Source organism: Benincasa hispida, chromosome 6 (genome assembly GCF_027475165.1).
Source record: "Benincasa hispida cultivar pf3 chromosome 6, pf3_genome.v1.1, whole genome shotgun sequence".
Lineage (NCBI taxonomy): Eukaryota > Viridiplantae > Streptophyta > Magnoliopsida > Cucurbitales > Cucurbitaceae > Benincasa > Benincasa hispida.
Window position 1 is genome coordinate 21117747 of NC_143483.1, and position 15394 is coordinate 21133140.

The window sequence follows — 15394 nt, forward strand, 5'->3', positions numbered from 1 at the left end:
AAAATAACTTTGTCATTATTGTAGTATAAGATGACAGTAGTTTCTAACTCACATAGCTTATCAAGTCAAATTACAATGGATTTATTAGCATAATTGGAAATCAAATAATCCTCTGTAAAACTAGTTCTTACAATACATTCTGAACCCTTGGGTTTCAATTAATTTCATATCCACACTTGTATTTCAACTAAACATACACAATTCTATAACACAGTAATGAATTTACAATTGAGTTTTAATTCAAATATCTTAAAAAATCTACACAATATGTTTCAGATGTTCCAAAGTTATAAAAAAAAAAATAGCCTAATTAAGAACTAAATGTCAGTATATTTTAGAATGTTTAGACAATCAACTTCAATAATAAGAGATGTTACTTCTTCTTTTATGAGACCTATTCAAAAAATTCAAGAACCTGAATTCAATTTCAAAGATTTTTTTTTCCTTTTCTTTTTCTTTTTTTGCAAAAGCTATGTATTTGGCAAAAATATGAGAACCCCATTACAGTATGGTGCCAAGACAACAATGATACCATAAACCACCATCCCAAATACGACATCGTATGAGCTAAATTGTCGTGGCAATAAGCAACACGAACCTAAACCACAGAAAAAATAAGATGCAAGAGAACCTTAGGATCGGGAGCCCCCATAGTGGTGTTCAAAAAACAATCAATTCAATCCAATCCGTGTGATTTGGTTTGGGTTATCAATTCATTTGGATTGGATTCAAATAAATGAAAATTTTATGGGTTGGGTTGGTCCATGGGTTCATCTAATATAACCCAAACCAACCTGAATTTATTATTAACTTTAAAATATTTTTTTATTACTTATAACATAATTATTTATACATATATTGATTTTATTTTTATTTAATTTCAATATTTTTTAATAATTTATTCTTTAACAACTCTTAAAAGTAGTTTCTTTGTACTTTTTCACTATATAAATTGAAATTGAGTTGTTAATCTTAATTCAATATATGAAAATAATTAAATTCGATTTTTACATATTTATGTTTTGCTTCTTTTTATAACAAAATTTTAAGTAAATGATCCGACTAAACCCGAACCAATCCAACCCAAATATTTCATGGTTGGGTTAGGTTTGGTTCATTTTTTATTAAGAGTTATTTGGATTGAAGAAATTTACAACCCGAACAATTGAGTTGGGTCTAAAAAGTCTTTCAACACAATTCAACTTAACCCAACCCATGAACACCCCTAGCCCCCACCATGTAAAGGACAGTTTTGCTAAAAAAAATCGAAGCACACCATACAACTCACCACAGCTTCCTCTGCCTATCTCCCATGACTAATACGGCTTACTCAACTCAACTCATTATCCCAACGACCAACTCGATGCATCTCAATATATCACACCACATCACACCTATCTCGAACGACAAACTACGATATATCGAATACTTAGAGATATTCTCCCAAACCAAATCAAATCAAATGAAACTCCGAACCACTTGATGTTTTGGATATAGAAACTTTTTAATTCAGAAGATTAATTATTTGCATTAAACATTTACCCATTCCTCCGAACTCATTAATCATATTAATAAGCATATAGAACCCACAATGTATGTCCCATTAAATGTACCATAAAATTATGTCTCAACAATTAAGCTCCAGACATGAGGGATCTCATTCACATTCTTGGTATCATTTGAGATGATTTTATTTGACCATGAACTATGGTGACAAATGGATAAGCAGTAAAGAAAATTTTCCCAAGTATTTTAAGAACTGTGTATTAAAATAATATATCAAAAATTTTAATGAGATTTGCTCCACAATATTTAATTGAATTATTTATATAAACGTTACTTTAATTATATTACTAATTTATTAAATAACATTAAATTTAACTCATGTCTAAAAATAAATAAATAAATTGTTAGCATTAATTTATAGGACAAATATCAATTACCCAATTTTGAGATTGTATCAATTTAAATCCTAAACTAATAATTGTATCAATTTAAATATTGAATTTTGGGATTGTATCAATTTAAACCTTGAACTTTGGGGTATGTATCAATTTAAATCTCAAACTAATAATTATATAAAATTTAAACCCTGAACTTTCCTAAGTTTATCAATTTAAACCCTGAACTTTCATAAATATATCAATTTAGACTCTGAATTTTCATAAGTGTATCCAAATAAAACATAATGGAGAGTTTAAATTGATACAATTATGAAAGTTCAAGGTTTAAATTGATACACTTGTAAAAGTTCAGGGTTTAAATTGATACAATTACTAATTTAGAGCTTAAATTGATACAATCTCCAAAATTCAAGATTTAAACTGTTATAATTATAAGTTTGGATTTAAAAGAATATAAACCTTCAAAGTTCGGAAATATAAATTGATATTAAAGAGTTAGTTTATTATTTAATGTCTAAAAATAACCGAACAAACAATTAGCACCAATCATTCTATAATTGTCTGTTTGAAATCATATAAATTAAGAAAAAAAAGAGTAAGATATTTGTTCAACTAGTGAATACATGAGTACCTCTCTTAAAGATGGCTACTTAAAATCATCCTTCTTTATTTTAATTGCACCATTTAGAAAAGGAGAAACTTCAACTTTTACCCCTAAAACTTATTTTGTTGTATTAATCTTTACCTTAACATTTTAAATTTCATGAAATTAGGCTCTACACTTAGTTTGAGTGTCGGAATATATACCATCTATTCAATTTTTACTAATTCGCCTACTAATTTTAACAAATTTTATTGTAAGAATATTCGCAAAATCATTAATTTAAGTAATACGATGTTTATTGTACAAATGTTATAAGTTCGATTAATGCCACAAATTACCATTTAGTATGTATCTTTGCTAAACTTGCTAATTAATAAAAATAATTTAGCTGTAATTAGGCCACGTTTACCCCATTGGAAACGTAATAGATTAATGGGAATAAAAAACTGGGCTTTATTTAATTATTATTAGTGTTGTTTACTCGTGTTCTGCATTTGTACATTAGCCACACATCCAAATCTGTAATGAAATAATACAATTTGATTGATGAATAAAGAGTACTCAATCTGATTGAGCCTGAGAATTACGTCTTATCGTCACTGGTAGCATTATAGTTATCATTACGGTTTTCTTTATTCTTACTGTTACAGTTGAAATTTTTTTATATTTTTACTGTTACCGTTACCGCTTGACCCTTAGAGGTAGAGGTAGAGGTAACGGTAATAGTAAATTTAACAAAATTCATAATTTTAAGTAAATGTGATCAAAATCAATTCAATTATATTCGCGATTCAAACTCTTTACAATTGATTCATCAATAAAATTCATTATAATTACACCAATTTTTATTACGATTTAGTAAAAATACATTAATGTTATTTATCTTTGTAGCCTTATATGTTTTGCACCTCTATATAATTCGTTGAGAGCATGTAACAACAGTTTTTATCTTTTTTTAACAAATTTCAAAAGGAAAACTTGTTAAAGGGTGAAAGTTATATATTTATTTTAAAAATATTTGTTTTCCATAAATAAAACCCTTTTTAACGTGCCTCTAGAAATACGTCAAACATTTCTTGTCAATTTGCATGGTCCTACAAATTTTTTAATTTAAGCCGATGATAATGTGAGAACAAGGTGGTTTGAATTGACTTGAGAAAAAAATATTTTTCGAAAAATTTATTTTTATTTAAATATTTTTGACAAAAAAGAAATGTTTAAAATAAGCTTAAAAAACAATTTTGAGTGGTTGTCAAACACTTTATTTTTTTTAAAATAACTTATTTTTTAAATTAAACATTTGAAAATACATTCTAAACATACTTTAAGAATGGTTGCAGGCGTAAATTTACTTGTTTTAAAGTTAAAAATCACTCTCAAACACTTGTTAATAATTGTGATACAATCTAAATTAAAATTTAAAATTATTAGAGCACATATGAAAGTTATTTCAATCATGTCAAAAATAATATCAATTATTTAAAAATTACTCTCAAACTTATCTTAAATGTTAAAAAGTGGAAAATTTTCATCATTATTCACTATAACAATTTTGCCTACAGAAAAAGTGAATTGACATTGTATATGTATAAAGATGGATTTCAAATCTCAATCTTTTCGGGTTTCTCCTAGTGTACATGATAATTCCGCTATGATGACAGTTTAAAACCGCCATAAAAAACTCAATCATCTTATATATATGATGATGGTTATTAAGATGGCCTACTTTATATAATAATAGATTCACCCATTTTTCAATTTTAATTTTTCAAAATCACTCCCAAATATACACTTAAAACAATCCATCTCAACACTTAGAGATGCCACTTTTTCTTCAATCAATTATCATTATTATACGCACCTTCGGGTCCTATTCCAAAAAGCCAAAACAAGATTTAAATTAAAAGATTAATTGTTCATATTAAACATCATAACATACCTCTAAACTCATTAATCATATTAACAAAAGTATATAACCAACTACTATATGTCCCATTAAATAAATGAAAAAGAAAACAGAGGCCAAATTTCAGCTTAACACAGTAATAATCGGCATCAACTTCTTTCTTTACAGGAGTGATTTTTTTATTCTACATCTATATATTTATTGTTGATTTTTTTAATCTACCTCTATACATTAGTTGCCATAAAAAAATATTTAAGAATTATGTGAAATTCATAGATTAAAATAATATATCATTAAATGACTTGTGAAATGTCGAACGAAATTAATATGTAGAATAGTAGTTAAGAAATTTTGCCAAAGAGAAATTTTCTATCCAATTGAATTATTTATATAACCGTCACTTTAATTAATTACATTATTAATTAAATAAGTAAGATTGAATTTAACTCATGTCTAAAGAAAATAATTAATTAATCAGCACTAACTGATTGTACAATTTTTTTATTATTTAATGTCTAAAAATAACTAAATAAATAATTAGCACTAACTAGTAACTCATTCTACGATGGCCTTTTTTAAAATCAAATAAATCTGCATGAGTACCTCTCTTATAGATAGATGGCTAGTTAAAATCATCATTCCTTATTTTAATGATCATTTTCCCTTTTTTTAGGCAAATAGACAAATACACAAAAGACAATCACTATTCCCTAATCATCTCATAAAAAATGAGAGAGAGAATACATACCGAAAAAACATCTTTCCAGACCAAAAAATAATCTTGAGAGGAAGTTAAAATCGCAAAAATATGAGGTGACTTTGTTTTCCTCTCGAGGAATATGACAAAAGCTCACAATGTTCAAAAGTTTTTAGAAAAAAGAATGTCCTCAATAACAATCTCAATCTCTGCGAAGGAACGGTACTCTCTATTCAAGAGCTTAATAATCTGTAAAACATCAGACTCAACCTCAACCAGCGGGTTTGAGCCCTTCCATGCCTACCCAATCGTCAAGAGGCCCTCCAACAGCACCTCAGCTTGAAGCATGTTGACACTCTAAACCTGATTCTTATATTTACAGCCTCCAATAAAGACATGGCTAGAAGGATCACGAACCAGCCATCCTAAGCCTCCTCTACCTTTCTCAAGCGACCAAGTTGCATCCACATTAAGTTTCTACTTGCCCACATCCGACGATACCCAATGACGAGAGAGAGAAGGCATGTTGAGAAGGGCATCATAATACTCAAGCTTTGGGAAGCCATTCGCCCAAGAATCTTGCAGCTGAGACTCGATCTTTAATGTGAGGGAGGATAAGTTCACACATCCCTTTTTGAAGTACACCTCATTCCGCAGATTCTACAAGTTCCAAAATATAATCAGTTGCACAATCTCGCTCTTGGCTTAAATACACTGTCCTTAATAGATTTCAATAGTCTAAAGGGACCCCCACATACTCCTGCCAACATCAAAAGAGCCAACATAAAAAGGAAGAAAAATATTCCAAAATTTTTCTAAGAAACTTACACTTCCACATTATTGGCTCGTTGTCTCCCAGTGCGACCTGCATAATTAACACAAAGAATTAGAATGAATTCCTTTGGTGTGAAGATTATGGGTGGTGGGGATTAACTCATTAAAAATCCTCCGGTAAGTGATTTTGATTTTGGTTTGACCCTTACTCGCCAAACATCATTCCACAACTTAGAAGCTTCTGACTAGTTTGAAGAAGATGGATTAGAAGATATGTCGAGCTAAACCCTAAGATGGTACACACATTTAATAGAGAAAATTCTTCTTTTATCCTAGTTCAGACACATCTCATCTTTGGTCTTCATCAAACTTAATGAAATCCTCAAAATGTCACTCGCATCATGAGGGAGGAACGTCTTCCTAATAAGGTCATCATCCTATTTAATTTTATTGTATTACCATTTAAAAAAGGAAAAAAACTTCAACTTTTACCCCTAAACTTATTTTGTTTTATTAATTTTCATCTTAAGCTTTTAGTTTCATGAAATTAGACTCTAGACTTCGTTTTTTGAATGTTGCAATTTTGTAGCATCTATTAAATTTTACTAATTCACGAATAATAATTTTAAGAAAAAACTAATGTAAAATATTCTCAAAATCATTAATTTAAGTTATATGAAGTTTGTTGTACAAATCTTATAAGTTTCATTCGTGTACAAAATAACCATTGGGTAACTTTGTTAACCTTACTAATTTTAATGAAAGAAAAAAAAAGAGTTGTAATTGATGTTGTTTTTCTTTCCAATGTCGTATGTTTTTTAACCACACATTTTTTTTTTAATTAAAACCACACATATTTTATATGTTTACTTTGTTGAACGCATGTAAGAGTACTTTTTGAAAATTCTTAAATGAAAAACTTGTTCTTAAATTAAAATATTAAGTGTAACATTTGTCTAAATTTCTATGGTAATTTGATAAAATTAAAAGTTTATAGTAAAATTTAATACAACATAAAAAGTGAAAAGGTGAAAAAACATTTAAAATTTTAAAAATGAACTTTTAAATACCAATACTCAATAACATATGTATGGTATAAAATCAATAAAATAGATAAGACACTCATTATCTTTTATAAAGTTCAAACAAATTTAACGACCATTCACCAAATTGTTCGACTAACAAAAAGTTGAGACACTCTAATAAATGACCGTACAAGTATGAATGAAGATCACAACTATCTTACATGATTACGATAAACTTAAAAAATTTATTTTACTACATATATACCGTCCTTTTTATTAACACAATTATATGATTGAAAAGTTATGAATCCGTATTAATTTGTAGAACAGTCGTTAATCTTCCATAAAACTTTAAGATAAGTAAAATGAAATTGTAAGATCACAGGATATGCAAGATGATTTTGAACCTTCATCTAAATCTTGAGCATGAAGCATTATAAGATATGCAAGAAATTGTTATATTTTTTAAATAAGCTCTAGTATTCTAGGTTAAAATATTATAACAAAGAAAAGGGTAATTTTTTAAAAAAATAAAATTCGAACTACAAAACCTCTTTGTTGTTAATAGATCTCTATATCAATTGAGTTATGCTTTAAAAAATGATTTAAAGTGTGTATGCAATTGTGTAAAAGAAAAGAATCGAAAGACTTTTATATAAATATTGAAATAAAAAAATAGACGAAATGACCCAATTTTGGCACAATAATTCTTATATATGTATGTATGTGTATATATATTGTTTTAAGAATTATTATAATTGTGTTAGGTAGGTTTGAATGAAATTTACATTTAATACACATTTCATGAAACCTTTAAATTAATACTTAAGTAGACATAACAACAACAATAAACAATGTGAAAATGCTCACATGTTTTCTTCTTTCTTCTTATTTTTACCTTTTTAAAATTATTTAAAATGAAAACCATGTAGACTTAAATACCAACTAATTAATAGGTTAAATCACAACCAATATTAATTAATTTATGATAATTGTTTGATTTTATAAATGATTAATTATAGTACATTATATATATACATACATGTATATATACATATCTAATACATATTTGTAATTTAAACTAAAGGAAATGAGTTTCTATAACATAAGAAGCTTTATATTTATAAAATAAAATAAAATAAAATAAATAAATAAACAAACAAACAAAGTTTTGCATCTTGATAATTGAAAATATCGAAAATTCTCATAATTTTCACTATCTGGGTACAAAAATATAAAAAATAGTTTTCATAAATAAAAATTGAAAAATAGATATTGATTAGTAAATCCATTCGATTTACTAAAATCGAAAACATTAAGGCTACATTTACCTCATGTGAAAGGTAATTCATAAATGGTGATTTAAGAAATAGATCTAGTTGATTACTTTTGTTGTTATTTACGTGTGTTCCATAATCATAATGAGTTGTGGAGCCCACTTCAAAATTAGTAATAAAATATTGTAGTATAATTGAGGAATTGAGGGTGCTCACTCTGATTGAAATTGAAAATTACGTGAGATCCACTACCTTTACTGTTACTGATATTGTTAATGAATTATGAATATGCCACATTTATAGCTACCTTTGCCTTTATTGGTATCGTTAGGGTCAAGCAGTAACAAAAACGATAACCGTAACAATAAAATGTGATAGATTCATATTTCTAGATAAACACGATCAAAAGCAATCAAATTATGTTTGCAATTCAAACATATACGATTCATCCATCAATGAAATCTCATTCCAATTATACCGATTTTCATTACGATTTGGCAAACGAGACCTAAATGAAATCTAGATGACATAACAAAAGATCTTAATGTCAAATCGAGTATAGCCTAATTGACATATAAATGTACTAAAAATTACAAGATTTGTGATTAAAATCTTACAACAGTCAATTATTCTAAAAAAATAAAAAAAATTCTAACATTTAACAATCATATCACATTAAGACATCGAATTTGATAAAACTAAATTTAGTTCTATCTAACAAAAGAAAAAATAACCCTAATATTGTGTTTTCCAACATATCACTCTATTCCTAACTTTTGTTTTTCTCTTTTTCCACACTTCTTTGTCTTTCTCTAATGAATATTTCCCCTTTTAAAAAGAAGAAAAAAAAAAAAATACTTTCACCAATTTTTGTCTCTCTGACATTTCCTTTGATTCCTCAAAATTTCTCTTTCTAAATCTTTTTGGTTATCTCTAAAGTCCACTCTCAACTTTTCTATTAAAAGAAGTTCTCTCTCCTCTCTCTAACATTTATCTCACCTTTTTAGAAAACCCAAAAACATTTATCAAATGCTTCATTTTCTAGACCAAATATATATATATATACATATATATAGTTATTTTTTTTTAAAAAAAAAAAACTTGTAGTGTAATGATTATTATTGTTTTTTTTATTTTTATAATGTAGACCTATTTAATAATTATTTATTTTTATTTTTTTAAAATTAAGTCTATATATATTACTTCCATCTATAAATTTCTTTTTTTTTTTAACTATTTTTTATCAATGGTTTAAAAAATCAATCTAAAATTTTAAAACTAAAATCTCATTTGGTAACCATTTTATTTTTTAAAAGTAAATATATGAATACTACTTCCATCTCCAAATTTCTTCATTTGTTTCTACTTTTCACCAATGGTTCAAAAAACCAAACCAACTTTTGAGAACTAAAAAAAGTAGTTTATAAAAAGTTATTTTTGTTTTTAGAATTTGGTTAAGGATTCAAACATTGTACTTAAGAAATATGCAAATCATTCTGAGAAGTATGGATGAATAAAACTTAATTTTCAAAAGCAAAAACCAAAAGACCAAATGGTTATAAAACGGAACCTAAAAAAGTAGCTTTTACAATTTTGTTTTTATTCTTAAAATTTGGCTAAGAATTTAACTATTGTACTTAAGAAAAATGCAATTATTGTAAGAAACAAAGAGAAAATAAGCTTAATTTTTAAAAACTAAAAATTAAGATCTTGTTTAATAACCACTTTTTTTTTAAAAAAAAAAATTAAGCATATGAATACTACTTTCACCTCCAAATTGAACATTGTTATCTAATTTTCATCAATAGTTTAAAAAATCAAACCAAAATTTGAAAATTAAAAAAGTAACTTTCAAAAAATTGTTTTTATTTTAAAAATTTAGTTAAGAATTCAATCATTATACTTCAGAAATACGTAAATCTTTATAAGAATGATAGATGAAATAAACTTAATTTTCAAAAACAAAAAATCAAATGATTATCAAATAAAATTTTTAAAAAATAAAATGTTTACAAAACAAGACCGTAATGATTATATGGTTGATTTTGGTACTTTTTCCTGACCATAATACTATAAAAAGGAGATATATAGCATCATTCCAAATCATAAACTCAACAATACAATTCTCTTCACACACAAACAAAGTTGAAATTCCAAAAATGGACAAATCATTCTCTTTTGATTTTCTCTCTCACAAGAAGCCACTGAGACTATTTGGAATTGAGCTGATCAACATCTCAGCAGATCAAGAAAATGAATCAGGACACTCTCAAATGACCCGCCTGTGTGGGGGTCTGGGTGACAGACCAATGAGAACGTTCCACTGCCAGTACTGCTTCAAGGAGTTCACTAACTCACAGGCACTTGGAGGTCACCAGAATGCTCACAAGAAAGAGAGATTGAAGAAGAAGAAACTCCAAATACAAGCTCAAGCCTCCAGTCTTCATAGCTACCTTCAAAACTATTTTAATTCCCATTTTGCCCTTGAATTTGAAGGGTCCCACATCAGTTTCCGTACCACTGATCATCTTGAGTTCCATCATAATGGCCGTGTGGTTGCTGCATCTGATCCTCCCTCTGCTTCTGAATTTCATCTCTTTCCATTTCTCTAAGAATTACAATATGCATGTATCTGGATTTGTTGTCAAATAAATATTTCTCTTCATTTGTTTTTTGTTTTTTCACTTTTTTTTTTTTCCTTTTTTCATTTCTCCTACATCATCTTGTTACCTGTTTTGAGAATTAGTAAATTTTTCTTTTTTTTTAATTGTTTTTTTCTGGGTTAAATTATGAATTCAGTATTCTAGCTTTGATTTTTTTTTTTTGTCAATTTAGTTAACTTTCATCATTATAATTTTACATCTTGGATAGTAACTACTTTATCTTTTATTTTTGAAAATTAAGTAAAAAAGCTGAGATTTTAGCTCAATTTTACTAACAAAAACAGGTTTCTACCATGTACTAAATATTTTCCATATTGATACATATTCCATTTTTGTTATAATAATGTGATGAAGAATGAAGACGAGAATGAGACTTTCATTTACAGTATTGAGTGAATAATATTGATCTAGGCTAGGTTATGGATCAATCATCAAATGGAAACCTTTTTTTTAGTTTTCAAATTTTGGTTTTTGAAAACAATGATAAAAGTTAGATTACTAATAGTAAGAAATTTAGAGACGAAAGAGTTGTTTATAGGTTTAATTTTTAAAAACAGAAAAAAAAAACAAGCCGTCATTTGGTAACTTTTTTTTTTTTTTTTTTTTTTTTTTTTTTGGTTTTTGAAGATTATATTCTCTCATTTTCTTATCATGATTTGCATCTTTTTATCTGAAGTAAAAAAGTTGAATTCTTAACCAAAATCTAAAAACAAAACTAGTTTTTAAAAACTAATTTCTCTAGTTTTCACAATTTGGCTTGGTTTTTAAAACATAGGTAGAAAGTAGATAACAAAACAAGAAACCTAGAGGAGGAATGAATGTTAATAGACTTAATTTTCAGAAACTAAAAACTAAAAATCAAAATAATTAATAAATGGAGCTCAAATGATTACTAAATAGACCTTAAAAATTAAGGTCCACACAAAATTAAAAAATATCTAATAAATGAATTAATCATATTGAACTAACTCATTGTTGAGGAATATTTTTATAATTTTATTATTATTTTTTTTTTTTAAACGTTTATAATTCGACAGTTATTTTGCATGTTGTTGTTTACTCTTACATCGAGGCTCGCTTTGAAAGGTTTAATTAATAATTACAAGAGACAAGTGCTCGTGCTACATCTAATTGATCCGACGCCGAATTTAAAAAACATAGCTGGATTTTTCTTCACAATAATTTAAGGACTACTTTTAAGTAAAATTCATAGGTTTTGGCCAAAATCGACCAAAATCGACCAAAATCAAACTAAAATAGACCTGAACTCTTCACACGCCCCCAAGAAATGAGAGACAAGTAACTATAAATAGCGCAACAATGTCACACCACTACTTGGGAGCGTACGATGCTGCCACGAAAAAGTCCAACGCCTACAGTGTCGAGCACCAACGTCGCAATACTGTTCTTCAGTTTGCTTGATGACGTCGTGATGCTGTAGGATATTGTTGTGACACTATCTCTCTTTCTTGCAACGCTACTCGTGAACGTCATCTAGTGTTGCAATGCTTCTAGGTAAGGGTAATTTAATCATTTCAAGTCTTTGAAGTACTGACGGCTCAAATAAACTAATATTTAAACATATTATTCAATGTAAACCAATAAGATTAGTGAATCAATGATAGCTTATTTGGAGAGCTATCGATGCTCTAGGCAACATTGACAAGTTACAGCCTTAGATTTCACGCTTGTTTAGCTCCTACAACAATGTCTTAATGCCATTTTTTTGGAGTTGAGACGTTTTTTCCTGTGTCTAGTGGTTTTGCTTCCTATTTTATGACTTGATTGCTCAAATTTAGGTCCGATTAACTCTCATTTGATTATAATTCTTCAAAAGTGCTTCAAATAATTTCAAATCATACAATCTCTAAAAAAAAATAGACAATAAAGCATGCGAGAGTAATGAAACTAGCTTAAATTACGAACATAAATAGCATTATAAATATGCTATAACATACACGAAAGGATATATACCATTTTATCGTGTAACCATTTTGACTCAATAGTTGTAATTTGGCAAACGATGTGACCGTCTATTTAGACATTTCTCAACCTAGTCTTAGGCCGCATTTATTCTCCCACAATCTTAGCAAGTGCAGTCCAATTCATGGAAGCGGGGTTCACTTAATACTTTTGTGGTTGTTTACCCAATTCTATAAACATAAAGCATTGGTGGGGTTCATGTTTTAACATTACCCTAATTCCTACAATTCGATTGCTCCTACCTAAGGTGCTAATCTGATTGTAATGGATGAACTACCATGGGACGTACCTAGAATTTTGACGTACTTTGCTCTTGCCTTCTCTCAGTTTGTACACCTCAATTTGAGCAAAAACACACTACTCTTTCCTCTAAAGATACAAAAAACCTAGAAATATCAAACTTCATATGCATTTTTCTCTCCATCCTAACACTTCTCCTGAATCTCTAATTTTTCTCTCTATATTTTGCTCTTGCTCTTGCTTAGGCTTGCTCTCGCTCTCTCGCTTTTTCTCTAACCCTTGCTATGTGGCCAAAACTAGACATGCTAGGTACTTCTCGCTCTGGTTTAAGATTGCAAACTGAGATTATTGTTATTTTTTGGGCTTCCAAACTTGAATTTGAGTTCCAAATACATGATTTCATCGATAAATTCTTCTCTCACTCTCATTCTCGCTTAGGCTTGGTCTCACTCTCATTCAGGCTTTCTCTTGCTCTCGCTCCAACTTGCTCTATGGAAACCAATTTCTAGTTGTAGTTTAAGTTTGCAGATCGAGATTATTGTTATTTTTTAAAACAAAAAAGAATATATTCTTCATTATATAATTAAATGTTTGTGTTATCCCTATTTACTTTGTTTGTTGGAGTCGTAGGAATTCCGTTCACTCAATTCAATCAAGAAGCAATGGATTTAAATATATTAGACAAATGGTTAACGCCGTCTATAAACTTGTTACATGAATTATATATATATATCTAAAAAATACTTGTTAGAAGTATTCTATCAGTTGAAAAAAAAGATTATTTTGAAAAAATAAATCTGGAATCAAATTAAAATGTGAATTAGATATAACCAAATTTAAAATAATTACTATTTTTTTCAATCCTTAGTTTGGGTATTAAAATTTTTAAAATGTTGAGGGTATTAATTATGGTAAAATACCACTTTCTATAAACTGTTGCACATGTAAGTATATATAATCAAAAGTAATTCTGTAATGTTTGAGCCCATGATTTCTACATGTTCATAAACAAACTAAAAGGAATTTGTTTACTATTAAATTTCAATTACTTTATAATACAATCCTATTACAATTACACCTAAATCTCAAACGAGATAGAAAACGAGGCCTTAGTTCGAATATTTCATATATATGGTCTAGATTGCATCTATACACAAAAGAATATACCACACTTTCTATGAAACTACTTCAATTCAAATAATTGTAACAAAGAACAAAATTAGAATTATGAAAAGATGTAAGAAAAAAAATGGAGACGTCAGTTTTCAACCTTGATAGACCACTTTTATATATAGTATAGATGCTTTAAATTTTTAATCGTTGGGAATGTCTTAGCTGTTGACTTCAAAAAATTGCTTTAAATTACATTTACTTTTTGTCTCACTTAAAAATTTACAAGTTCAATAAAGAACTTTTATATCAACAATATTTTGTTGACTTGTAAGAAATGTTTACAGTCGTTCTAAGACTTCTCCCCACGCATATTGTTGTCGCCATCCATCTGAGTTACAGTAAACACGTAATCTATTTGGAACCTTCTCTGATGAGTATATACGTATGTTTGAATGGGTTGTTGTGTTATTATTAAAAACAATCGATGTGTAATTGCGTCCAAATTTCTTTCGAGGCATTGGTTGTTATACAACACAACGATTTTGTCCTCACAACGTGATTACATTGATTTCATGTCTCACATTAGTAATGCTATCTTGTTAAATTTTGTTATTGCTAAATTTCAAAATTTGAAAATCAGATTTATTTTTGGTTTTCTACTTTTTAGAGTTATGTTTGTGTTTTCTCTTCTGTATTTTCTTCTCAAAAGTTTAAATGCTTTGTCAAATATATAAGAGCAAAAGCAACAAACAAACAATTCTTTTTTTCTTTTTTTCTTTTTGGAAAACGAGTGTTTTCTGAGTATGCTTTTAAACTTTTAAAACTTCCATAAAACTTCACGTTTTGTGTTTATTATAAAAATTGATCACCAAACATAAAACTATTCATTATTTAATATAACATATATGAATTTCCATGTTAGATGAGAACTTTAAAAAAGTTGATGAATTAAAGTCGAAGTTTTAAAAGTTAAAAAGCACAAAAATGAAAACTAATGATAGTCTATGGTTTGACATTAGAATTTAATATTTTATAGAACCACAATATATAATAATAACTTTAAAAAAAAAATACTGTATTTACACCTTTTCGAAAATCTACTTTTATTTTTAAAATTCAGGGAAGATCTAAAAGGTATATTCGTAAAATTTTTTTAATTGCTTTGAAATAAGAATTTTACAGCTAAAATTTGTAAATTTTACTATGGA

At 27.7% G+C, this 15394-nt stretch overlaps 1 protein-coding gene across 1 annotated transcript; it reads left to right on the top strand.

The window, feature by feature from the left end:
* The first annotated feature begins 10346 nt into the window (after positions 1-10346).
* Positions 10347-10799, top strand: LOC120079147 (zinc finger protein 5-like). The gene has a single exon (XM_039033323.1). The coding sequence runs from the start codon at positions 10347-10349 to the stop codon at positions 10797-10799; it is 453 nt and encodes a 150-aa protein (XP_038889251.1).
* The last annotated feature ends 4595 nt before the right edge of the window (positions 10800-15394 follow it).

Bases quoted from the DNA above. Each gene is read 5' to 3' on its own strand.
- LOC120079147 (XM_039033323.1), top strand. From the start codon at position 10,347: ATGGACAAATCATTCTCTTTTGATTTTCTCTCTCACAAGAAGCCACTG.